Genomic DNA, 27,843 nt, shown 5'->3' on the forward strand with positions numbered 1-27,843 from the left:
TTTAAATTTAGGTTTTAGTGGGCTTTAAAGTTCACTTCCCCTGTAAAAATATCTGATGTGGTATAAATGACTGACCAATATTTCCAGACAGTTTATTATATTTTTTACCTGTTCATTATATGCGTTTCATCATGCGTTTTAATATTGCATGTGTATTATATATCTATGCTTTATTCAAGGGCATAAGAAAAATGTGTGTAAAAAAAGTGTATCAGTGACACACTAAAGCATTAAAAAGTTGTGATTATCTCTCAACAAGTGGAAATTTGCTTTGTATGCCATGACAATTTTTCTGCCTCTTCTGTGGAGTTATCCCCTGACCTTCACTGTGTTTTGTGTTTTTGTTCCACAGAGGGTTTGGCTTTATCACGTTTGCAGATGTTTCCAGTGTAGATAAAGTCTTAGAGCAACCACACCATGAATTAGACTCCAAGACGGTATGTATCACTTCATAACGTTTTGTTTCTGTTAACTGTGAGAATAGAGCATGTGCTTTGAAACAGATGTCATTCAGATGAAGTTCTTTCCCACTGAGTTTTTCATTTCCTTTCTCATCTCTGTTTATTTCCTGTGTCTTTATTAAAAAAAGTGTGCTTTTTTTTGTCTGCTTGAGTGGACTGAGAGTTTTACGTACTTGCATATCAGGCTTAACAATGTGGATGGCTCAGGGCCAGTATGAAAGAGATCGGAACTGCCACTTGACTTCCCATACAAAGCCAGTGCTGCATTGTAAATCTTATGATTTGTTGACATTGTACATGTGTTATATACAGTATATATACAGGGCTTAAATTTAACACTCGCCAAGCACCAAATGCGAGTAAAAACCGGCTTTGGCGAGTATATAAAACTGTGTCAGTCTCCAGATGGCAATGTTGTGAGAACATAAACGATGTTCCGTACAGGTGACAGGTCAGTGCTGCTTCATCACAAAAGTTTAAGCCTTTGCAATGTAAATATTCAAGAGCTAGAACACACGAAAGGACACGCGTTACTCACACACTGTGTGGGAAGTTTAAACATCCAAAGCCCCAGCCTGACAGCAGTTTCTTGAGCTTTGCTTACTTCCTGCGCTTGAATGGACAAATTCACACAAAATTAGATGTCAAAAACAGCTGTCTCGGTGAGTATCCTAGTAAAGTAGTTGGTTCTTAAGTGAACATGAACAGCTGGAAAAAAGAAATCGGACATAAACCGCATGCGACGCAATGTATCAAACTACAATAGAACCCATTACAATTAGTGATATTGTCTAGACAGGATGTGGCTCGGTGCGACAAGGCAAATCCACAAAAGTAAACTTATTCCCCATTCTATTTCTGAAATAGTCCAAGCAATTTGCAATGGCCGCTTTGTAGCATCCAGTGTCGACAACTTCAAGCAGCTGCGGTGTAGACACGGTATTAAAGTGATAGACACAGAATTCCCAAAATCCTGCTGTTGTCTGCATTTTTAAAATTATTTTTTAAGAAAACAGGACAAAGAAAAAACCAATCACTCACTGCTCTTGAACTTTAAAAAAGATATAAAGACTATAGTGTTGTTTGATTAGCATAATTTATTACATTTCTGTAGGCTACCTGAAAATCACAGTTAGACATGCCTGAAATGCATCTTTTCCATTTGTATCTTTGTTGTATAGTAGGCTATTTTGTGCGATTGCTTGTATTTGATTTGCTCTTATTTTACAACTGACTATTTACTAGTCAAAAAATGTAGCCTATTAAATTTATATTGGTTAAGTTAGTAGTTTTAGCAGGTTGTATCAAGGATTGTGTTTTTTGGTTAGTTTTTTTGCTATTAAGTAAAATTTTGATGATTTTACCGTGGTTGGTAAAAATTATTTCTGCCCTGTGAATTTCCTTAAGTCACCGGGTTATTGGCAAGTCTGGCAAAAAGTTAGTTTTAGGCCCTGTAATGTGTATATATATATAGATGTGTGTATGTATTTATGTATGTGTAAATGATGTATACTTAAAGTACTACATAATATAGCATAGCTTGTCCTTGTTTATCTTGGAAATGACTCAAAGATAACTAGGGGTCACCTGGATTTTCCCTTTCTTTTCTTTCACAGTCACCTGAGACATGGATATGCACTTCCATCTCACATGGATTTGATATTTTCCTTTTCATGTCTTTATATAATAAACTTGCATTCCTCTATAGCAGGGGTCTCCAAACTCTGTCCTGGAGGTTCGATATCCTGCTGGTAGTTTAGCTCCAACTTGCCTTAACACGACGCCTAGTAAGACTTTGATTAGCTGGTTCAGGTGTGTTTAATTAGGGTTGGAGCTAAACTCTGCAGGACATGGCACTCCAGGACCAAGTTTGGACCCCTCTTCTCTATAGCCTAAATGAGAAACTCGGTTCACTCTGCTCAATTCCTGTGTTGTGTTCATTTGTACAGAATCCAAATCAAAGTATGAAGATACTGTAAAAATCATCCATAGAGTGCTGAAAATGTGAATATTCACCAAAGAAAAATATAGTTGCATCATTCATTGCTGGCATTCTGAAAATGACACTTCTCTACTGTGCGTTGATTCCTTTAGTATGTTTATAGAACCACCCCCCCCCCCAACACCACCCAAAACGTACATTTCAGACAAATTCTGCCGAACACCTGGAGCTTCTATGCCACACACTGTCTTCATTCTCCAAGTCTTCTGTGCTCAAGAAACACTTGCGTGTCTGACGCTGTCTGTGAATCTGACAGTAATGAATAATTACGACTGGCAGTGAGGTTTCAGGGCTGTGCTATGTGTTGCTTGTATTCAGCTGAAATCAGATTTCTGTGAGCTTTTTAATCGCAGTGGGGGGGGGGGGGGGTTGTTATCTCGTCTCCTGCAATCAGTGCTGAGTTTTGTACAGTATGGGAACAGTAAACACTTTGAGTGATGTCTTTTTGAAGAGGAAATTTTGGTGGAGGATGCATCTACCAGACATATTTAAAAAAACAAAAACAAAACAAAAAAAATACAGAATGTATTTTAAAACTTAGTAAGCTGTCTACCTATATGACATTTTCCATATGACACATCCATAGTGTTGCTCAGAATGCGGTGAGCAGTTTTGGAAGAGTTTGAATGAAAGCTGTTTTATTTATTTATTTTTATTTATTTATTAGTTTTTTTCTTTTTTTTAAGGAATGGGTCTTATTTATTCTCTTCACACTTGGTATTAAGATTTGTCTCGGATCGCTATTTAAACCTGGTATAAATATGTCCCATGCATCTTCTGTGATGGGATTTAGAAGAATGGGTCAAACAAGATGCAGAATGTCTACATGTATTTTAATCTCCCCATAAACTAGTAGTTTTCCAAATCTTTATGAATGTATGGTTATTTTAAGCATGGAATCAGCTAAGAGTAGGCTACTTTACAAATTTCATGTGGTAGTTTCTGACTCCCAACAAAAATGGTTTGAGTAATCCAAATGCTTTGAGCCTCTTTTTGTATTTAGCACTAACCACTTGTGATTGGATCAGCCAAAAAGGATGTTAATACCAGATGTAAACGAGGCCTTTATCTGAAAGCAATGAAAGGCCACTAACCCATTAAACTGTTACTGCTGAGATGGGAAAAGCTCAGTAATTGCTTCATCTGGAAATACACACAACTTTATTTACACAATGTGTGTTTGTCTAAATTACATATTGGCTTAATAACTGCTTTCTGCTTTTTGATTTAGATTATCACTAGGTTTAAAGATTTGTACATTGGTTGACTGAATGACAGTGGTTTTGCTTTTGTTTTGACTGATCTAGCACCTGCAGTGGTAGTAAAAATATTTTGTACTAATAGGCCTAATTAGTGATGACCTTTAAGGTACCGACCTCATAGATGCAGCTTATTGATCTAACTGGAGATCTGATCAGACTACTGTACTGGACCATTTGCAAATGCATAAACTCAAAAACCTACATCAGATTGATCTGGAACATTTATTTACAGACCAAGCATACACAAGTTTCCCAATTTATCTGTTCATTGATCAGAATGGGATATTTGATCTCAGGCTGAATGGAAAAAGACACCCTAATTTCTACTGATTTGAAATTCAAAAGCATAATATTGTTTCTGTTCACACAGGCTTGTTTCTATTGAGTAATTTAAGTTGAATTTAAGCCTCAGGCTAATTGCTAAAACGAATTGGTACAAATAATTCATAACCGAGAAGGTTTCCATACTCAGCTGTTACAAAATCAATTTCTCTTATTGACCTGATTTGGGGAGATAACAGTCACAGCTCAGTCAAACAGAATTATGGGAGTAAAAAGGTTTTGTTCAGTGGACACCAGTTTGCCATTTCAGAGAATAATTACCCTGTGCAAAGCACAGTGAACTGACATATCTATATTTAAATTGGCCAACTTATAGACAACATACACACATAGAGGAGGCAAAAAATTACACCCAAGATTCTGTCCAGCAAGAAACAGTCAGTGTGTGTGTTTGCGTTTTATTTAGAAAGCCTGTGTCTGTAATGATACACACTTATATGCTGCAGAGCCCTCAGGCAAACATTCAAATCTACACTAGGAGTTTTGCTACAATCTAAAGCCTTTGCCTTGCTGAACATGGACAAGTAATTTCCTGCAAGAGCCCAATTTCGATCTGTTTATGCTTTTCCTCTTGACTACGTCTGCCTGTATGAGATTTGTGTTTGAAACTCCTCTTTATAAGAAGCTGTATTAAGGCTGAAGCAAGTGTGACATTGGAGCATGAAATAGTTTCTCTGATGATTCTTTCTGTCTGCACACCTTCACTAGATGGAACACAAGCTGAAATTAACATGGTGACAAGCCAAAGAGTTAACGTCATAATTCCATTACGATTCAACCATGCTCGTAATTCCAAAGGTTGATGGTGTTGATGGTTTCTTGAAGTATGAAAGCGTGTATTATGATGAATTTTGGCTTGGATAGCTGCATTCATGAGACTTTTTCTCATCATTCTCTCTCGTCTTTCTCTGTTTGTGCACAGATTGATCCTAAGGTCGCCTTTCCTCGACGTGCTCAACCCAAGGTCAGAATTTTTAAACTTCTGCTTGATGCTGACATGGTCTTTTTTTGCTTAAGCATTCTCATATATAATTTTTTTTATGATGTTTTAGCTATTGTGGTGCAGACCTGTGCATCAAAGTGTGAGATACCAATGATGTCAGTCAGTGATGCGTGTGTCCATCTGAAGTGATTTGCAGGGATTTGTGGGTAGTGCTTTTGCTTAGGTGTCAGTGTGTCCATCTCTTTCGTGCTAATGCAGTTCTTCCTTTTTACTCTGTAAATTGGTCTGAAGCTTAGAGTGTCCACCCTAGTGCTGTCCACCCCGGTTCGTTCTTTTTTTTGTCTTTTTTTTTTTTTTTGTCCCACAACAATCACGATCAATAATGGATTTTTTTTTTCTTGGTTTTGAGTTCCTTACAGATTAGGGTTTTTTCTTTTTTCTTTGCTGAACGTCTCAGGTTTCAGACAGGATGAAAGCCCTCAGTTCCGGGGCATGTCTTCAAAGTCTTTTGGCATGTATTTCCAAAATTTCCAGACAGTTCTTTCCCCTTCTTTATTTGCCAGTTTTGTTCTCTTAACCTTTTCTCTGGCAATATTAAGAACGACTCAGATGCCCCGCCCACTCCAGGTCCCTGGATTCCTGTTGAAACAAAGAAAATACATTTTGCTTCAAGGCAGCACTGTTATTTATTTATTCATTTTCTTGGACCCTCCTAAACAATATGAACTCCCCTGCCTGCAGACAGCCGTTTATGAGAACTGAATTGTCAGTTTTAGGGAGACATGGTCCGATTTCTTCGTCTTGTACCTTAGTATCATGTCTGCTGCATCTCTTTTTTTTCTTATACCACAAAGGAAGATTCGATATCATTAATAGATTAATGTACTGCAGTTTTTTTTTTGTAAACAAACGTAATGCTGATCGCACGAGTACAGAAAGAACGATTTATTTTAGTGTGAATCTGAGAATGAGGATTTTAACGCATTTTAAGGCAATAGGATTAAGGCAGATCTATTGGCATTACACTGGCTTTTTTGTACATGTAAAATTGATTTTAGACCATAAACTGCCTGTTAATCGTTCTTGTCACACATCTTGCCTTCACTCTGCCTGAATGGTAGTGCTCATGTATTTTTTTTTAACCTTTTTAGCGCCAAGGTCCGGTTTAATGTCAGACAATATTTTTATGGACCGGCTTTAAGGTGTGACGGATAAATACAACAAAATAAAATACGACTGGCATAAAAACTGTGGAATATTGTAAATATAATCATAAACATGAATCCACTGTGTATTCGTATGCAGCTTTATTAGCAGCGCCAACAAATAACATGAATAACATCCTTTCTGCCCCTTAATGAATCAATTTTCCAAACCGTGTTTTTGTCTTATCCTGAATCACTACAGTACACCTATAATAAGTGTTTATATTCAGACTATTTTAGTCTGGTTGGGGTCGGCAACGCTGCAGAGTAGCACAGTACCTGCGTGACACGCCATAGATGTAAACAGAGAGAAGTAGCTCCGGCTACAATGTTCTTCCGCCAGATGCGAGTGCCAAAAGTTACCAACTGCAGCTTTAATGTAAGTTATTTATTCTTTCTTGTGCGGCCTGGGGTTGGGGACCACTGCGCTAAAGTGAGAAATATTTTTTTTTTTTTTTTAACGTGATTGTGGCTTGTAATGATTCAAACTTCCTAATCATCCGGAAGAAGGAGGCGGGAACCGGCGGACAATCAAACAACATTTTAATAATACAAAAATAAACACAAAACAGCGCACCAGCCCCTCACGGACGACTGGTGTGCACAAATAAAACCAAAACAACTAAAAGCCCAGGCCTGGTCCTCTCTCGTCCTTCACTGTCGTCGCTCCAGTTTTATATCCTTCCATGTCCTCTGTGGGACTCAAGACCGGTGGTGGGTCGCAGGTGTAGCGGATTTCCCAATCACTCCACCGGCCTCACTCGTGTTCCCACATCCCTCGGCCCCGCCCCACTCGTCACATACCCCCATCGCCCCTAGCAGGCCGGGGGGTACCCTCGAGACTGCGCTCTACACCGCTCACGGGGACCTGCGGGAACCTGGGGGTAGGACAGACGAGGCGAGAGAAACGGAGATGGAAGGAGGAGCGAGAGAGGGGAGAGAGAAAAATAAAAAATAAAAATTCCGGTTCCCAGACGCACTGCTGCTCGGCCCTCCACCGGCTGGGTGATCTCCTCCGCGGTGCCTGGCGGTGGCACTGGACGGCCCTTGGCGGACGGCACGACACTCCTCCGCCGCCCGGTGGACGGCGACGGCTCCTCCGGTTTTGGGCAGCCGGCAGGAGTCCCCCGTTCCCTGCTCCTCCGGATTCCTTCACGGAGGCAGCAGGCTCCGGCCCCCTGGCGAACGGCGCCGACTCCTCCGCTCCCTCACGGACGGCAGCCGTCCCTCCATATCGTGGGCGGTCGGCAGCGAGCTCGCCCGTCCCCGGCAACTCGCTCCAGTCCACCGTCTCGAGCGTTCATGGCGGCATCCTCCTCGCCTGCTCTGTGGCACCGCGGATTCACCACAGCGGCGAGGGATCTTCAGCAGCGCGTCCCTCCTTCTTCCGGGCTTCGGCACCACTGTAGCAAGTTCGTTTGGAGGAAAGGAAGAGGACAAAGGGGTCGGCTGGACTGCTGACGTATTTATTTAACAAATAAAATTAAAGTACACAAACACCAACTGGTGACTTTTATTCTGATACGTCGGCACAACACTCTCGGTTTGCTCTTTCCGGTTTCGGTTTCTGGTTTGCGTCAGCAGTCCGTCTCTCTCTCGCTTGCTTCCGACTCTCCTGGCGTTTTATACTCTCTCCACGCCAATTACTAGAACAAGAAACAGGTGATGATAATTTTCGCCCAAACCACTCACTTACCGCTCGTCTCCTGATTCTCTCTCCCGCTGCAGACTTCGCTAAACCACGCCCCCCCTGCCACATGGCTCTTCTGTTGTTTATGGAGTATTTATAGCTGTCCTGTGTTATTACAGGTTGAAGTTTGTGAGGTTTATTGAGGTGAAGGGAAATGTTATCATCTGCACTGCGTTTAGCGTTTAGAGTCAAGAGTTCTGAATCGGTGTGGTGACTAGGGATGCACGATCATGATTTTTCATGGCCGATTCCGATTTTTTACAAGCAAATTGGCCGATACCGATTTCTGAATTTATTTTATTTAATTTTTTTTAATCTTTAAGCAACAAACAAGAAAGGAGGAAAGTATGCATAAACAAGATGTTTATTTGGTATTTAACAGGCCAAACTGGCTTTTGGCTATTGAAAACAATAACTGTAACCATCTGAAATTTACGGCAGTAACTGCACAGTAAGTAGCCTACATTCAATACAAACATAGATGGTACAGACATCAGCATTTAGCTTTTGTTTTTGAATTGGGTTGAAACTACATAGAACTGGCCTTGTGTTAAAAGATTAACTGTAACCATGTGAAATTAAAGGCAATAACTGCATAGTTCTACAATCCAAACACCACAATCAACACACACAATAAGATGTTTCTTAATCCGCATTCAGTAAATTCGGTTTTAAATTTAAAAAAGGTATTTACCAGTGAGACTAAATAAAAGTATGCTATATAAATACATTATTCCAAAATGTTAAAATCAAATAATGTTGGTGCGAATAAAACAAAAATGCAAAGCGTTTCATCATCCAATAATAAAATAAAATAAAATAGGGTAATGATTCACATCTATATTTTTTTACTTGAGCCAATGACAAATAAATAAATATTGTCTCAAGTTAAAAAATATAGATGTGAATCATTACCCTAAAATTTTTTAATTGGATGAATGAAACACTTTTTTGCAGTGTGCTACAGCAGGTGATTTTAAAATCAAATTCAGTCAATATAATTTTAAGGTAAAATAATCATCCTATACAGAACTGGTGTTTACTTCTGGCTTTTCAAACGTGTATACAAGTTCTACTTTACAAAAAAAAAAAAAAAACGTCTGCCTGTGTCCTGTGCACAGATTTCGAAATACTTCCACACAAATGGCATAACGAATGATTACAATGTAGTATGTGCACGCAGGTGCACTTCTGGAAAAATCGGCTGAAAAAAGACCAAAAACCAGCCGATTGCCGATTTGCGTATTTTAAAGAAAAACCTACCGGTTCCGATATATGGCCAGTCAACCGGTGGATCCCTAGTGGTGACTTCAATAAGAACTTTAAGCAATTAAATTTTGCAATGGAGCTGTAATTATCTTGTGACGTTACCAGTGATGTCATTTACAATTGCAGATTTTTCCTTGCTGTCATGTCTGAGAATGTCATGCATGGAAGATTAGCCATCATCTCTTCTCCTGCAGACGTTATAGTCTACGATACAAGCTTGTCTTTGGAAGGTTTGGACCGATAGACGCAACAGCACAGGCGCAAGATGAATGTTGAGACTGAGTGAGTCAAGTAGGTGATGAGGTGATACTGCACATGTGTCAAGCTCGTCCATCCGTGCTCATCCGCAATTGAGTATACTTTGAAAGCTGTGCGGACCAGAGTATGTGAGCGGAGTGGAGAGGTAACAATTACCCCTCCGCACTCCAAGCATTCAGTAATCATTCTGCTCCAGCTCTGCTTCGGCTTAACCATTTACCGTTCCCTGCTCCACTCTTTACTCAACTGATCAGAAACACCCCTCCGCCTTCTCTCAATGACGAAATTTGCAGCTAAATGTCGGCGCCTATTAGTCGATATTAGGTTGCGATAATTAAATAACCGTCTAATTGTGATTATTTGATCCTACCATGGTTGTTTCAGACCATTATTTTGCCTTTTATGCGGCACAAGGGAGAGTCTTACACTAAAAGAAACAGAAGAGCACCAGTTTGCTATGTGTGAGTGTGTATTTATATGTATGTTTTTTTTTTTTTTTTTTTTTTATCAATCTGGCGATCTGACAATCAATCAGTCAATTGCCAAGGTGTCTGTAAAGGGTTGCTCCAAGATGATATATTCCCATTATAATAATTTATGTATATAGAAATGTCTGGGGATTCTCATGAAATGACATCTTAAAATGACTATTTTTAGACAATTAATCATCAGCCAAATTTCATAATTTTGACAGCCCTAGCACCTATGATTAGTTAGTTTATAGTTAGTGCATCGTTTGATTCCCACCTCGAGGTCCTTTGCCGATCCCAGTCCTCCCCTCTCTTCACCCATCACTTTCCTGTCAGCTCTCCACTGTCCTGTCCAATTAAAGGCATAAAAAATAAATAGCCCATAAATAACATACATTAAATTATTTCAGGATGTATTAAAATATCACAAAGTTCTGTTCTGAAAAATAAAAATACAAAATTAGAAGAATAGTCTTAAGGTGGTTTATTGGAACAGAGTCTCTCTACTGTGGCGAAGCTGAGGCTTGTAGTTACTTCAGAAACAGAAAGAATATGCTGACATTTTTCAGTTTTTAAGCTGATAAATCACAGGACAGCGTTGACAATTTTCTGCACTCCTGAATGTTTCTATGTGCACACGATCTGTATGTTATGTGTGAGCTTGTGTGCGTGTGCAGCAGTGTAGCAGCACATTAGTTTAGAGCAGAGATTAACTACCTGTACAGTAAACGGTTTAAAACATGAATTCACCCATGCAATATTGAGTATTCACATGCTACAAACAAACATGCTTCAAATATAACCTCCTGTACTCATCCATCGCCGTGATTATTACCTTCACCTTCTTTCTGATCTGAGTGATCCACATGTCAAGTTGGCTAATGATGTTTAATGCATGTAGAGCTGAAACAACTAATCGATTTAATCGATTATTAAAATAGTTGTCAACTAATTTAGTCATCGATTAGTTGCTTAATAACTTTTATTTGCCGTAAGCGGCTCATTTCGTGCATATCTTAAATCTTCGGTGACCAAAGTGTGGCAGTAATGAGCCACCGGAGGTTTTACTCAGCTAGTACAGCTGGAGAAGTTGCGAATAGCCAATAGCTGGCCTCGTTTTATGTCACGTGCTTCCCGAACAGTGTCTCTGCGGTCTCTGCGGCATTCAGTGAGATGACAGAGGCAGGCGGCAGTGTAGTAAGCTCAAGAAAGAAAAAGAAAAAAGCGGAAGATAAAACTAATCGAACAAAGTCATCCAAAGTGTGGGAGCACTTTACTTTGAGCCTTCAAAAAAGAAGAGTAACCTGTAAACGCTGCACTACTGAACTGTTTAACTGTTTAAGACTTTTATTTGTGCTGATTCTCCAGTACAGTGTTGTTTGCAAATGTTTAGTCGTAAAAGCTAATAACATTGCTTTTTAACAGTTAACATTTAAAGCTTTACAAACATGTTCTGTGATCAGTTTGTCGTTTACCAGTTCATAATTCAGTCTTGCAGCCTTATTATGACTGAATGAGAGAGGTAAATGTTTAAATGTATTATGCACTTTTTTTTCTAAGTATTCACTGCTCTTTTTCACACAGCAGGTTTTTTGTGTGTGTCCAATTTTTGTTTTCTGGTAAAAATAATCGTCAGATTAATCGATTATCAAAATAATCGTTAGTTGCAGCCCTAAATGCGTGAATTCTTGATAAAATGCACTTATATTATGGGCTGTTGGCATTAATTGTACTCGTGATGGAGCGGTAGTGAAGTGCTCTCGGTGTGACTGTTGTCTTCCGAGATTTTTCCCAGCCAACAGATCATGGCGTGTACTGACATGATTTTAATTGCCACTGGGACTATGGCCTCTCATGTAGTCAGAAGAGCTTTTTGAAAGCTAGTTATGGAAATGGCAGCCAGTAATGAGTAACTTCAGTAGAGGTGACCAGTGGGATTAACTGTTTCCTGTCTGCTTCATTAACACCACTAAACACCACCACTAAACTTTAAGCTGTACTTGAGTACTAGAACTCATATGAGATCGGCAAAGTCATTCCTTTTCATCAAGATCACCAGGATTTGTCAAGAGACTTTCATCAGGATTTATCAAGAATTAAGGTAGTATAGAAAATGTTTATCCTTCATTATGATCAGTCATATGAACAACTTCAAGACTTTTGACCAATTCGCTAAAAAGAACAGGCTCATTCATTTGCAAATTTTCTATGTTTTAGAAGAATTGTGTACATGCAGTTTTGAATTGAATGTGGTTGGACGGTAAGTACTGCAAAATAATAATGTTTTTACATATAGTTTTTGTGTTTCTGTTGGCTCTGATTTAAGTAGCATGCAAATACAACTGAGCAGACATTTGTATTCTAATTGACATGCACTACACTATATTGTGATGCATCTCGAGTCTATGATGACTGAAATTATATTTTGATATCCATTTAATTATAAAAAAAAGTTGTAAGTACATGATCTAATGACTAAATAATAAAAATATATAGTGAGTTGCTGATAGAATCTTTCTCATAAAGTGTACTTGTTTGTTCACAGAGTTCACAGTTTGAATGTTCTTGTTTCTTTTAATTTCAAGATTTTAGAAAAAATATAGCTTTTAGTATAATTCTAAATGTAAAAAGTATTCAAACTTATCATATAACAACACCCTTTTAACATTAAAAAAAGCACATAATCACAGTACCTGATATTATCATAGTTTGTTGGTTTCTTAGAAATGGAATTTCTAAAATAGAATCCCCTGCACTCATCGCTTATTACCTTTGCAGCTGGTTAGGACAAACACTCTGATTAATATGGAAAATATATATTTTTATCACATTTTGCAGTGTGTCTGGTTAGGACATGGTTGTTCAGAAACTTTCCAGTCTTCCTGTTTTTTCCCCCTTTATAACGCTGTCATAGTTTTCTACTATTAAATCACCCTGAGATGACTGCTGACCTCTTTCTCTCATCTGTGGTTTTACTCTCATCTCTTTGAGTCATTTTTTGGATAGGTCTGTTACGAAATGGGACTCCTGCAGCTGCACGTGTGTGCTTGATGTTACCGTTTCTCAAGTGAAACTCTCAGTTCTGTTTCCATTTAAAAAAGGCAGAAAACACCCTGAAGTGTAAACACAGCCCTCCAGCAGTGTGTGCGTCTGGCTTGTGTAGGTTTTAGTTAAGAAAAGAAATGCACTTTAAAAATGGCTCTGCAAAGCAGACAGGACACCCATCGACTTTTCACAGAAAACAAGAAACAATCCGATATCTGGCAAAGGCAGCCAGGATCATTGAGAGGGAAAAGTCAATCGATCAACACTGAGCTGATGGGATCACAGTATCTGGACACCTCACTCTCATCTCATGGCAAAAAAGATTGTAACTGCTGCATACAAGTGGTGTGGGGAGGGTGTGAAATGGCCTATGAAAGGGGTATCATAGATGGTGTAGGAGAGCATAAATATAGTGGATAGCTGGCCTAGTGGTTAGCGTTTATGCAGGCTAAACGAGTTTGAGTGCAGCTCTCCTTGCTGTTGTTCCCTGTCCCATCTCTGCCAATAAAAGATGCAAAAAAGACAAAGAAAATAGATTGGAGATGTGATGTTCAATCTAAATTACAAGAATTAGGTCTAACTGTGTATGTGACCCATGCTGGCAAAACCGGAATGCTTACAGGCTAATTTTAAGCTAGAGACAAAAAAAGTGGGGAAAAAATTAGTTTATTAAGCTCTTGTCTAGCGATCCTAATGTTCCAAATAACATTTTTTTTAAATGTTTAATTACCTTTATTTGTATGTTTTTCTGAGAGGAGTACTTTTTCTCCACTCACTTCTTGTGCTGACTGTCATCTGAAGCGACAGTGCACGATCCTGATAAATATACACCGATACACGAGTGTGTGGATCAGTCATCTTTTCGATTGCAATGAGACATTCGTTTAAAAAATGTCTGTGGCATCCAACCTTTCACTAATCAAAATGTAATTGTATTCAATTAAAACGGCAATAAAACATTAAGTTTGAAGTGGGCTCCAACTCGTTAACTTAAGTCATATTGTTGTTTTTTCTGAGGTAAATAACGATCAGTGACAATTCATAAGCTGTTTTATTCATGTTTTAAAAATGGTTGGAAGAAATATTTCACGTCTTCAAATCCATTTATTTTTTGTAGCGCACCAGCCACCCAATAATCGCAATAAGTTTTGTGCTTTGTTGCTTTTAATATAACACCGCTCAGTTTTCAAATTCTGTCAGTCAGTAATTTTTTTTTATGCTTTTAAAAAACATATTGAAAATAAACTATGGTTTATTTCTTTAAGCTCAGCAGACTGATCAGCCAATCCCTAGCCACAGTGATTCTCACATTGTGACTGTTCACCTGATATTTTGTTGTAGTTTGCGGGTGCACCTGTTATGGATTTCAGGTAACACTTGGCTTGAGATGGGGTTTAGGGTCTCTACTGCTTAATACTATTCCTACAGCACACACACAGAGAACATGGTCTCTGCTAATCAGGCTGTTAAGGCTCTGGTCTGTCTGGACTCACTGGGCTGATGAATCATGCTCAGGCCAGCACAAAATCTGCAGTCATAGAATTCTGCATAATGTTCAGCAGTAAATTCAGCAGAATTCAAGCCTGACATTTACCCACACAGCCCCTGTCTTAATTTGCATGCATTACTGAAGGATTTTACGCTTTTTTGAGGAAACTCTTTAACATGGAGACATCGAGGCTGAAGGTCAAGTTCGCTCTTAAAGATGGCATGAAATTAAATCTTACCCTGTCTATTCTCAAAATACGTCCATCCATAGATTTTGCATCCAAAAATCATCCATTGTAATAACATTATATATTTTCTCAACAATTAGTTTATAAAGCCCTTGTCTAGCGATCCCAATGCTCAAGATAATAAATCTAATTTATTTAGCCTAAAATAAACTGAAACTAACGTTGCGTCTCTCATTCCACACAAAATCAAATGTTTCCATATACGCGATGTATTTGAAAGCCAAATTATTGCATTCAAATATCCACTTAAAATGTTTTACATAAAATCATGACGTACGAACACTTAACAGCACAGATTTTATTAGATATTAAACTGAGCAGGGTTTTTTTTTCTCTCTCTCCATATGTTTGACTGACTGTATTTTATTATGATAAAAAAGGGTGCATTGTCAATGTAGCAAAGCTTAACTATGTGCGAATGTGGTACCAGCAATCACTTGAGTTTTTTTCCTTCTAACAGTGGAAGCAACTTCTCCTTTTTGTCATAAAGATAATCGGAATTGTAAACGGTTTGCCTTTATTTGTATACATTCACAACAAAATCAAACAAACTTCACAACTCTGTGTTTTTCGTTCTTTTTCATAATTTAATATTCAAGAAAAATATTTTTCGTGTAGGCCTATTTATTCGGTATATATAGCCTAGCTTTCATATGTTTTACTCCGCTTACAGAAGCGCTGCAGGTGGGTGATATGAAGACCATGTGAATCATCATGTTCTGTTGTTTGTTGCTTTTTGCACATGTAAAATTAATCCCCAGGAAACAAATGTTAGTATTTTTAACGGGTCACATACACTTATCCTTTCTAATTTAATTCAGTTCTAAAATAATCTTGTCGGTTAATGGTTAATAAACAGTTAACGAGTGTCGGTTAGGAAAAATAACTGAAATGAACATCCCTTATAAATATATATATATGGATCATAACCAGGTTGTAAGTGCTGCTTCAAAATGCCAAAAGAAGAAACAGGAGCAAGAGACAAAAAATAGAGAGTAGGCAATTTATTGAAAACTGCATTTAAAGTCAAACAGGCTGTTCATCAGCTGATCAAAAGTTTAAGACCATAGCCATAAAAAGGTCAAATCTGCACAAAAATATGGCTTTCATGTCATTGTTTTCAAGCAGTCATACTGTCAAGATCTCCTGATGGCAAAGGCAAAAGGGCTTTCTCTCTTTGAACGTGGCAGGATTGTTGAGCTGCACAAGCAAGGTCTAACACAACGCGCCATCGCTGCCGAGGTTGGGCGCAGTAAGACAGTCATTTTACATTTCTTAAAAAATCCTGAGAGTTATGGGACAAAAAAGTCAAGTGGTAGACCCAAAAAGATTTCACCTGCACTGAGCCGTAGGATCCGACGGGTTGTCCGTGAAGACACAGGTCGATCCTCGACCCAAATTAAGGCCCTTACTGATGCTGACTGCAGCCCAATAACCATAAGACGTCATCTGCTAGAGAAGGGCTTCAAGAACAAAAAACGTCTTCAAAGGCTACGTCTCCTCCCACGACACAAACTTGCCCGTTTGGAATTTGCAAGGGAGCACCAAACATGGGACATTGAAAGATGGAAGAAAGTTTTATTCTCTGACGAGAAAGAATTTAACCTGGATGGTCCTGATGGCTTCCAACGTTACTGGCATGCCAAGGAGATCCCACCTGAGATGTTTTCTATGCGGCACAGTGGAGGAGGCTCCATCATGATCTGGGGTGCTTTTTCCTTCAATGGGAAAATGGAGCTTCAGGTTGTGCAGGGGCCTCAAACGGCGACTGGCCATGTGGATCTGTTGCAGCGGGCATCCCTCTTGACCGAGGGGCCCCGTCTGTTTGGTAATGACTGGGTCTTTCAACAGGACAAAGCTGCAATTCACAACGCCCGCCTGACGTAGGACTTCTTCCAGGAGAATAACGTTGCTCTTTTGGACCATCCTGCGTGTTCCCCTGATCTAAATCCCATTGAGAACATTTGGGGATGGATGGCAAGGGAAGTTTACAAAAACGGACGTCAGTTCCAGACCGTGGATGCCTTTCATGAAGCCATCTTCACCACATGGAGGAACGTTCCCACCAGCCTCCTGGAAACAGTCACATCAAGCATGCCGAAAAGATAGTTTGAAGTGATCAACTAAAACGGTGGGGCTACTCACTACTGAGTCCTTTTTTGACACTTTTAGTTCTGTTGTGAGTTTATTTTTGGGCTATGGTCTTAAATTTTTGATCAGCTGATGAACAGCCTGTTTTACTTTAAAATCAGTTTTCAATAAATTGCCTACTCTCAATTTTTTGTCTCTTGATCCAGTTTTTTCTTTTGGCATTTTGAAGCAACACTTACAACCCGGTTATGATCCACTAGTGCAAAATGTGTAAAACTTGCGATGCATCCCATGGTCTTAAGATTTTGTTCAGGAATCTGTGTGTGTGTGTGTGTGTGTGTGTGTGTGTGTGTGTGTGTGTATATATATATATATATATATATATATATATATATATATATATATATATATATATATATATATATATATATATATATATATATATATATATATATATATATATAGTTTCAGGCTACTGTTGTACAATAGGTAATGAAAGTTTTTTTTTTTTTATTATTCTTGCCAATTATTTAATGTTAGTAAATATATTATTTACCAACATTAAATAATTGGCAAGAATAATTAAAAAAAAAAACTTTCATTACCTATTGTACAACAGTAGCCTGAAACTCTTAAGGCCAAAATGGTCATTTTGATATTGGTTAACAATGCTGTCTAGATCAGTGGTTCCCAAACTTTTCCATTCCACGACCCACCTAGACAAGTGTAATATATTTCACGACCCACCAAAATATTAAAAAAAAAAAAAAAACAACGAGTGAAATTACTTTAAACCTAATCTTACTTAAAATTTTTATGACAGAAATTAAGTATTTAAGAAAAATAACCATTTTATTTTAGAGTACAACTGAAAATTTCACTACAAATTTACAAGTTTTAATTTTTGTTTACTGGCGTTAAAATATGTAGTGTCCATAAAAACGTGAAGCAGGCTCACTCCAGTGAAGTGTGATCTGCGCTGCTGTGTTTTGTTGCATTCATGATCCTTCCGTGTGTGTCGGCGAGAACGGAGCACAATCCAACACTTTTTTAGAAAAGCATAAGAAGCAAAGCAGAACTATCTAAAACAGTTTGGAGATTAAAATAATTGTGAAATAGGTAAAAAAAGACCGATTGAACCTTTTAATGACATTGCTCTGAGACCTTCAAAACACGCAACGCACACGGACTTAATTGCAATTTGAAAATCACACTAAGGATATTGCAGTTCATTATTAATGTTGGTGGGCTATATCGTTGTGATGAGTGGGTTCCCAGTTCCCGCCTCCTTCTTCCTGTGATTGTGAAGATTTTAATGTTTTACACTGGTGCCGAAGCCAGGGAGGAAGGAGGGGCGCGCTGCCGAAGATCCTTCGCCGCTGGGGTGAATCCGCAGTGCCATCGAGCAGGGCGAAGGAGTCTGCCGCCGAGGGTGCTCGATGTGGTGGGCTGGAGTGAGTTGCCGGGGGGGGGGGCGAACTCACTCCAGCCCACCGCCTCGATGACTCCTTCGTGGAAAGAGGTGGGAACCGGCGGACAATCAAACAAAGTTTTAATAACCAAATAAACACAAAACAGCGCGACAGCCCCTCTCGGATGACTGCCGTGCACAAATAAAAAACAAACACAAAATAAAACCCAGGCCTGGTCCTCTCTCGTCCTTCACTGTCATCGCTCCTCTTTTGTATCTTTCCGATCTCCTCCGTGGTTCTTGAGACCGGTGAGTGTTGCTCATTTCCCAATCACTCCACCGGCCTAGCTCTGTTCCCATGGCACTAGGCCCCGCCCCACTCGTCACATTCGTGCAGCCCTAGACTGAACTGTGTTAGTGTCTGTGTGTCATTGAAACGCAAAATTAGCTGCAGCCAAGTGACTTTGTGCGACCCACCTTGTTCCATTCCGTGACCCACGAGTGGGTCGCGACCCACAGTTTGAAAACCCCTGGTCTAGATGATCAGGTGCAAAAAGAGCTTAGGCTAAAAAGATAATGTTCTCTGCTACCAAATATACTGTTAATGTTAATCAATTTTTACCTTAATGAAATTCATTCTACAGAACCCTGCAAATTTTATTTACAATTAGTGCAAGGATAAAAAAAAAAGTGCACAGATTCCGCGTGGGTGGAGTCATGCTGTTTAACTGATTAGCAATGCATGTAGGAAGTTTGTCATGTTGTCACTGTCATAAGATTCATTGATGAGACAATACAGTGTTCTTTCTGTGTTCCAATGTACATACTGCTCTAAAAAGATGCTTTAGATCTCTGTCGCTGCTGCATCAGGTCGAAAAATGCTGTTCAGATGAGAAAGTGTGTGATGCATCTAGACAAGAAAAAAGTGAAGCACAGTTGACTTTTTGTGGTCATTCAGGCATGTAATACTTCTGCAGTGCTGTCCCAGTCTGAACCGGGCTGATTTATGGTTGTGTCCTCCTGCTGGACCAACATTTGCATGCAATGGAACAAGAACCTAACCCTAATCAGAGACCGAGATTATTTGCCGGGTTACTGTATGGTTACTCCCATTTTCTTCTGTTTCTTTCTGTCTCTCTTATTTTTATTCGAGTAGACATCTCCTCCTCCTCTGCTGTGATCTTGCTGTGGGCCTTTTCATCTGGTGGTTTTTTTTTTTTTTCATCAGTGTGTTGTGCTATTTTCGTTGAGATGTATTTTGGAACTGTCTGAACGTGACTCATGTACATGACTCTGTCTGTCTTTCTCATTGTGAAGTGTTTGTGTTTGTATTAGCTCTTCTGATGCAGTCATCTTAAAGGGATAGTTCACCCAAAAATACATTGTCATCATTTGCACAAAATTGGTTCCTAAGCTGTATGATTTTCCTAATACTACAGCAAACAGAAGAATAAATTTGAAAGATTGTGGATAACCAAACAGTTTTGCTGACCATTGACATTGTATGGAAAAACAAAACAAAAAAGAAACGCATTTCTCCAAACAGCCCTTTTGTGTTCTGTAGAAGAAAGTAAGGCTACGTTTACACTAGTGCATTTTAAAATGAATACGGTCCTTGTTTTCACTGTTTTGGAAATGTTCTCCATCCACATTACACAACTGAAATATGACATATGACCTTTCATGCAGGTAAAACAATGAAAATAATGTCACTTTTTGCACAGTTGTCAAGGATATGCAGATTGAATGTGGGCATCCACGCCATGGTTTTCAAAAGTCTCTGTTTTGGTCTGTTACACACTGAAACTCAACATAGGATAGGGCTGCAAGATTAATCTAATGCGATTTTCATGTGCGTCTTGTCAGTCAAGCCAGTTCTGTATTCAGTAGTAAATCTCCATCACTTGATTTCAGAAGGAGCAGTATTTACTATACAGAGCCGTAGTTCACTGACAAGCTACACAAAATCGTGTGCATAATCGCAGACCGATTTAATTACGCAATATGAAATAGTTTTGAGTTTCGCAACATATTTCATAGTATACTAAGCAGTGATAAAGGTTATGTCTTGTATTATATACTTTATTATAGTAAAAATTATAACAAGACAAACTCTGATAAACCATATAGCCAGCCTATTGTCGTAGTCATGTTTATTAGTCAAGTTGAATCAATGAAAGCAGTTAAATCTTCTGTTTATTCCGCAACCGCTATTCAGGGATTTCCTGACATCTTTTTTGACATCAGATTTAATACTGATTACAGAACCATGCTTCACTGAAAGATACACATGACAATGTTTCTCCCTAATCGCGAATTATCGCCTTTGTGATTTTATATTTGATTAATCATTCAGCCCTAACCCTAGAGTATTCAAACTAAAACAGGCTCTGAATTGTTTTCAAATATCTCAGTTTTCAAGCGTAACAGTAAGAAAAGTTATGCATTTTAAAACGAAAACGCTCTAGTGTAAATGTAGCATAAGTCTTGCAAGTTTGTAATGATGAGGAGTGTTAGTAAATCATGACAGAATTTACAGTTTTGGGTAAACTACCTCTTTAATGCTAATCCTGGCACAGGAACCGCAATCTTCACAAAGGAAGGGCTCATCTTGGATCAGATTACATAGGACTGACTGTATTTGATGGTCCACTCAGACTAGATACATATGCTCAAGAACACTTTTCAGAAGTCATTGTGCTCTGTGTATGTGGCGGTATCATGCAAAGCGTGGGTCTAGAGCTTTAATATCTCTCGGAAAGATCGTGGCTCATTGTTTGAGATGTTTGAGAAAGTCCAGTATGCCCCAAACACCACATGGAAAGAGAAAGTGCCTTCAAACAGAGTTTAAGAGCAATTACACCCTGATCAATAGAGAGAGAGCAGCAATAACAGGACATTTCCGCAACTGCAGGAGGGCACACAGACAGAGGCTGATATCCGGCTGCTGGATTTGGGTTTATTAGATGTAGACGGGTTTAAGCCAAGATTTTGTCCAGTACACAGCTGCTCGCTCAGCCCAGATCAAGTTGATGGACCATGGGACTGAACAAACAACTCTCTCTCTCTCTCTCTCTCTCTCTCTATGCTTTTGTTCTGTGCTCACTGTAGACTTATTTCTTTTCTGAGGGGATTTCTGTTGTTCAGTGGCTTTTCTTTTTGCTGTGAGAGACAGGAATAGATCGCAGGCTGCTCCGGGCAGAGCTACAGGGTGATTGTCTTTGACAAGTCCCCTGTCAAATCCAAATAGAAGTCTGTGTTTTCTGTGTTCCCATATCCTACCATAACTTTCAGATTCATGGAGGCCTGTTGAGAAGGACGAGTTTTACCTATTCAGCTCAAGTTCTGGTTTAGTTTTGTGCCATTTACTTTTTGTTTGAGTGAATGATCATTTTTCCTGCGAAGTCTGCTTTAACATGAAGGACAAGCACTCTCATATGCATAATTAAGGCCTGTTTATAGTCATGTAAATGCACCTTTATGCTGGAAAGCACCACCTGCCATGAAATCTCAAAGGTCCTTATAGCTTTTTTTGCATTAAGTTAAGTTTGTGGTGTGTCTGTAAGGCCAGAAAAGCGGAAAAAAAAAAAAAACCCACAGCCAGTTTATGTACTGTTCGAGTGTGCAACAGTGTCATCCAGTGAGCTGTTTAATTTTGCAGCCAGTTTCTTTGTTGATAGTTGGCTATTTGACTAATAACACCACCGATCCATATATGCAGTCTAAGGCAGCAATTCACATGTCTTGTGTTGACCATAGACAGGGTTTCCCATACATTCATTAATTTGTCGCGGCCCGCCACAATATCAACGCTGACCACCACGGATTGATTCAGATTTTTAAACTATTTAATATGGGTACAATTGTATTTTATTGTAGAGCTGCGCGCTGCTTGCTCCCTCCCTCTCACAAACTGACAACGGAGGCACGCAAGACTAGCCACGATCTGAATCAAAACATGAGCATGCGTTAGTTAGAGGACGGATCACCGGTGCTTAATGCTTATTACCCCAGCGAGGATCCCAGAATCAATCCGGGGTTGAATGGTTAGTAATGAACACTGTTGCTCAACATAACTCTGAGAAGTTAGTCTATGTTAAGCGCTGTCGCGTTTCCATTACAGATTCGCGCAAAACTTTTGTTTTTTTTCTAAATATCGATAAAAAACTATTGCGAAATGACGGCGTTTCCATTAACCGATGTTTTGCGACTAAATTGTCATTCTTTTCCTCTCGCGATCAGTCCTTCCAAAAATCATGGCAACGGATGTTGGTAGGTTTATATATATCACAGCCACCAGACTAGACATTATATTATTATTATCTCCAGGTTCAGGTTGGTGTGTGTTGGTTTTTGTCCACCTCAATCTCCAGGTTTGTGTGTGTCTGTGCTGTGTGTCAGAGTCTGTGTGTGAGTGTGTGTGTGTGAGTCTTTTTGAATGTTTGAGTGTGTGAGCCTGTGTTTGAGTGTGTCAGTAAGTTTGAGTGTGTGTGTGTGTGTGTGTGTGTGTGTGTAGCAATAGCAATGTCTTTAAAGGGATAGTTCACCCAAAAATGAAAATTCTATCATCGTTTACTCACCCTCAAGTTGTTCCAAACCTGAATGAGTTTCTTTGTTCTGCTGAACACAAAGGAAGATATTTGGAAGAATGTTTGTAACCAAACAGATCTCGGTCCCCACTGACTACCATAGTATATATTTTTCCTACTGAGAACAGGAACCGAGATCTGTTTGATTCTGTCATTCTTCCAAATATCTCCAAATATAACCAAATTAACCCTTTAAGGTATCTGACACTAAGTGTTGGCAATGGAAATGTGTACTTGTCACTAAAAATATATGATATATTTATGATATATATATATATATTTATGATATATATGATATATTTTACTTAATCCCCCCCCCGGTCACCGGTCCCCAAACACTACACCACCGCAAATAGAATCTAATTCTGTGGGAAACACTGATAGACTTTAAAAAAGATGGACGACGCAATTTCACTGTTTTCCATTGTGCAGTAGAGAGCAAAGGGGAGCCGTATCACGCCCACACTCACGCAGAGTCGATCGCAAACACACGCCCCTGACCTTTTTTAAATTAGACTGACTGCTACAATTTTTGTCTGCTGATTGCTGTACAAGAGGCTTATGTTAAAATATGGTAAATACAACTCTAATCTCCTCCTCAAAATCCTGAAAAAGTTAGTTGGCATCTCGGTTCGCTCAGAGATGCTGTCAATCATGATGTCACATTCCCATTTTTATAGCATAACCGAACTAACTAAAACCAAACTCATTTAGAAAAGAACACTTGAACTAACATTAGCATTATAAAAACTACATGAAATGACAAAAACTATATTTGGAAAAAAAAATTGAAGTTAAATTTTATTTAGTTTGTCTCAAGTCCCATTAGATTACATGGAGAGGGCGGGGTTTTTCCTATACTGGGAGCAACCACCTGGGAGCGATTTAAGGTTCCCTTTTCAAGATTCGTTTTTGGCTTCACTTTTCAAGACTTGTGTGCACACACTTGGTGTCAACAAAGAGATGGGTGGAGTAAGTAGTAGCTCATTATCATTTAAAGAGACGTGCACCAAAATGTGTTGCTGTGAACAGAGCTATTTTGGAGATGGTAAAAATGGTGTTATTTTACACAACCATTGAGGAATTTTAACCAAAGTAATTTACAGGCATTTCATGAAGACCCTAAAGAATCATACCATCTTGTGGAAAATGGTCATACTATATCCCCGTTAACTGTATATTAAACCTCATATATGTTCACATTTCACATGTGCATTATTTTCACCTTCACTGTGAAAAAACGAAAGTGGAAAATATCCGTTAAAGCTCTATTGCAGTATGTATTATTTTTTGTCATTCTCTCTCTATAAAAAAAAATTACTATTTCTAGTCTGGATTCAGTAAAACATTCATAAGCCATTTCCCTGTTTTCAGGCTTCTTCTGAAACTTGCTGTTTCTGCCTGTTCTGTACCTGCTTTTAAAATCTCTCCTTCTCTTCAAACAAAGGGCAAGATTCCGTTTTCTCCTGTCTCGCAGAAGTGCCACCTTAATTAAATCAGTTGGTCTAACGGATTAATTAGTCTTGCTGGACGTTTGCTCATTTTGTCCTGGGAGAATTGGAGAACTATGGCTGAGTGATCGATTCGGAATCAGGTCATCTCTAGCCCTCTGTAAACTCGAGGCTGATTCGCTCATACTTTTTCTCTGTATGCGTTTACAGGTTTAGGCTGCAAATCAAATCAATCAAAATCTCTGAACTGTCTTTTTATTCTGCTTTCTGCCACTGTAGCTAGTTTAGTTGCATTCAGGCTTTAAATCGAGATTTAACCTGTAATCCAGTCGATATTGCTTGTTTAGGGTCTTGCAGTTTTGTTGACCGTAATGTTCATGTTCTCATTCAGCCTGTCGCGATAATTAAATAACCATCTAATTGTGATTATTTGATCTAACTTGTTTCAGACAACCGCGAGTATTGTCATTCTCCGCTCGGTTTTTAAACAGCATGTCATGTTCAGTTATGATGGTCAGCAAGGAAAAACTCTCTCCAATAGGTGCTGAACGATTTTGGGAAATCTAATTGCGAATTAAAAAAAAATAAAAATCTCTTCTCCCCAATTTTGCGATTTGCGATTGTAATATGTGATTTTTTTTTTTTTAAAGCTCTTTATGTTCTGTATTATTCAACAAAGACAAGTAAAAAAAAAATCATTGTATAGTATGACCAACACTATATTAGATAGATTTGACAGAAAATTTTCTTTTCTGTAGGCCAGGCCTATCTTACGATGAAATTAGGTGATGCATGAATTGATATGAATGACATTTTTATTAAACAACTACAATCACAGTAGTATATTGACAGATTTGTTGAACTTCCAACCTTGAAAGCATGTAATAATTATGACAACCTAAAGCACTGACAAATAAGCCTGGTGTAATCATTATACAAATCACACAAGCTAAAGTAGATTGCAGAAATAGAAAAATAACTATTTGTATAAAAAATACAAATACTTAACAGAATAAACATGTTTAAATTGTATGATGTGCGCCAAAGATTTTTCAAGATTTTTGCTGCAAAATTATACAGTCAGCTAGTTTAATTTAATAGTTTTTATATATTTATTCAAATGTAGTTTTTCTCTGTAATGAGGAAGTGAGTATTTAGTGGATTGTGTTTAACAAAGGGTTTATAAAAAGAGTGAACATAAATTCCACAAACACAGTATTGATATTCTGTAGTGATGTAGAATGAAAATAGCACAGGTGTTGGAAGAATTTGGAATAATCTATATAATTTTACACTGCAAAATAATAACTAAAAAAAAGAATGAAAAGATAACATCATAATTATTTACTGAACCCTTAAATTAATCACAATTATATAATAAAAGCCATAAAAAATAATAGACTAATCGTCAGCCAAATTTCATAATTGTCACAGGCCTAATTCTCATTTCGATGTGTCCGACTATTTGCATACAGTGTAGCCACTTGAGGTTCAGCATTTTCAGTTAATTAAAAAAAAAAGTTTTTTATTATGTACAGTAAGTTTTATGATGGCTAATATCTTAAAAACATAGATATAAAATATGTTTTTAACCATCTACATCAGGGATGGGCAACTTTGATGATGACTAGGGCCAGAATTTGTTCTCATTTTGCCGAGGGACCAGACTACTAATACACATCTACACACCTTTCATATTGTCTTACTCAATTAACGTTTTATTAAAGGAAATCTAATTATAATGAATGTAATTTGTATTTAAAGTTATGTTAACTGTAAAACCTGTGCAGTTATGCTAATTCAGAAGGGAAACTTTGTTGTCAGTTAACAGCATCCATCCCATCAAGCCAATGTAAATATCTGAATGGAGTGTATGAACAGCGCTCTCTTCCACCCTCAATACCCATGGCTGAAGTGCCCTTGAGCAAGGCACTGAAGCCCCAGTTACTCCCCAGGTGCTGGATCTATAGCTGCCCACTGCTCCGGGTGTGAGTTCATGGTGTATTCACTACTCACTGCTGTGAATTATCAATCATTATATTAAATTGCGTATATCTTATTGTCTTTTTTTTGTGCATTAGGTTTTTGGCGATCCACTGGTTCAAATTTAAAAATATGTAGCAAAAATAGCAGACAGGCTTATTGAAAAAGCAAATTCGTTCTCTGCCAGCAGGTTTCTCTTTCGGAACTGCAGAAATATTACTATTTCCCCGGTAACGCAGTATACAAAGCTTATTAAGTGAAATCATAGCCTTTTGATGTTTAATCGACATATTAATCTACATAGTAATTCTTGTCTTTCCGTCCCCAACTATAATTAAGACTTTTTGTACCACTTAAGAGTTTTCATAAATTTTCATTATATTTAAACAATTAATTTGAGGACCCGCGGAAACCAGAACAGGAACCCCCTAAGAACCCACAGTTAACATTTCTGTCATGCATTTGGCAAAAACAGTTTTGTTAACTATGCATTTTACCTTTGAAATTTGAGGCAAGTGCAACTCTGGCGTCCCCATTGTTGTTTGTGAGCAGTGGTGTGATGGCGATTTAAATTTTTTTTTTTTTTATGGTCTGTTTTTTGTTTTTTCATTTGCCAGTGTTAGTAAATGTTTACGTTAGAGTGCACATCCTACTTTTGCACTGTAATTAACAGGTAAGTGGTTGAAACCTAGTGACATGTCCTTGTTTGGAGACCGTATTAACATCATAAACTGAAAGCAATCTTTACGTGACTTACTTTTCAAATGTTTTAAAATTGATCATCCGAGACTAATATAATCCAGTGGGCCGGCAGTTGCCCATCCCTTATCTACATAAATAAAGGAACACTCTGGGTGTGAGGACTCACTGTGGACTGCAGCTGTGAAACTCAGGTGAACAGATCTTCTGAATGAGCTCCCAAAACCTCCTCTTCCTATGAGCTTCATGAAGAGAGACGGTATGAAAGAAAGAGTCTGGCCGAGGTCTGTTTCAGCGATGAGGAGAGCTGCCGATCAGATGGATTGTTTAGTCAGAGGAAATAGCTTTGTCCTCTGGTAAATGTATTCTTGGGTTCTTGTGGGTTTTTGAATCTTGTGACGTGCTGAGGTTGATCTCTAGCTCATGATTAAACATGCCATTGGAAAAGACAAACGTCAGCTGCACAGTTAAGATGGATCTATCTGATGGTTTTCCCTGCTGCTGTCAATGCTATTTTCATAACTACATCATTTTCTCTTTTTGCTAAAGTAGTGTATTGATAGGCTAGATATGAACAATCATTTGAAGGAAATTGTATGTTTTATTAGCAGTGAAATAATCATGTATTTGATAGGGCTGTGTATCACCAGCAAAATCACGATACGATACGTATCATGATACAGATGCCACGATACGATGCATATCACACTGTTTATGAAACGCTGCATACTTTAGGGCCAGTGCTAACTATAAGCACTTGACCTCTGCAATATGAAGGCCCTCTATAACTGTACCACGGTACAATATAGGCAATGGCATATGTTTAATGTTTACAGTAGGCACTCCCCACCAGGTACAATATTCTGATTGTTTGCATTTTGTTTAAATTTATTATATAAATATAAACATAAATAATTTACTCATTCTTATAAATTT

General features: G+C 38.4%; 1 protein-coding gene across 3 annotated transcripts in view; it reads left to right on the top strand.

Annotated features, from left to right (window-relative positions):
* The window catches only part of LOC132132228 (RNA-binding protein Musashi homolog 2-like), a 190,614-nt gene that overhangs the window by 2,049 nt on the left and 160,722 nt on the right, over positions 1-27,843 (top strand). For all 3 annotated transcript variants that reach the window (XM_059544562.1, XM_059544563.1, XM_059544564.1), the window contains exons 4-5: positions 353-437; positions 4,990-5,031. In XM_059544562.1, coding sequence (XP_059400545.1) covers positions 353-437; positions 4,990-5,031 — 127 coding nt within the window. The remainder of the gene's footprint in view (positions 1-352; positions 438-4,989; positions 5,032-27,843) is intronic.

Source organism: Carassius carassius, chromosome 49 (genome assembly GCF_963082965.1).
Source record: "Carassius carassius chromosome 49, fCarCar2.1, whole genome shotgun sequence".
NCBI lineage: Eukaryota > Metazoa > Chordata > Actinopteri > Cypriniformes > Cyprinidae > Carassius > Carassius carassius.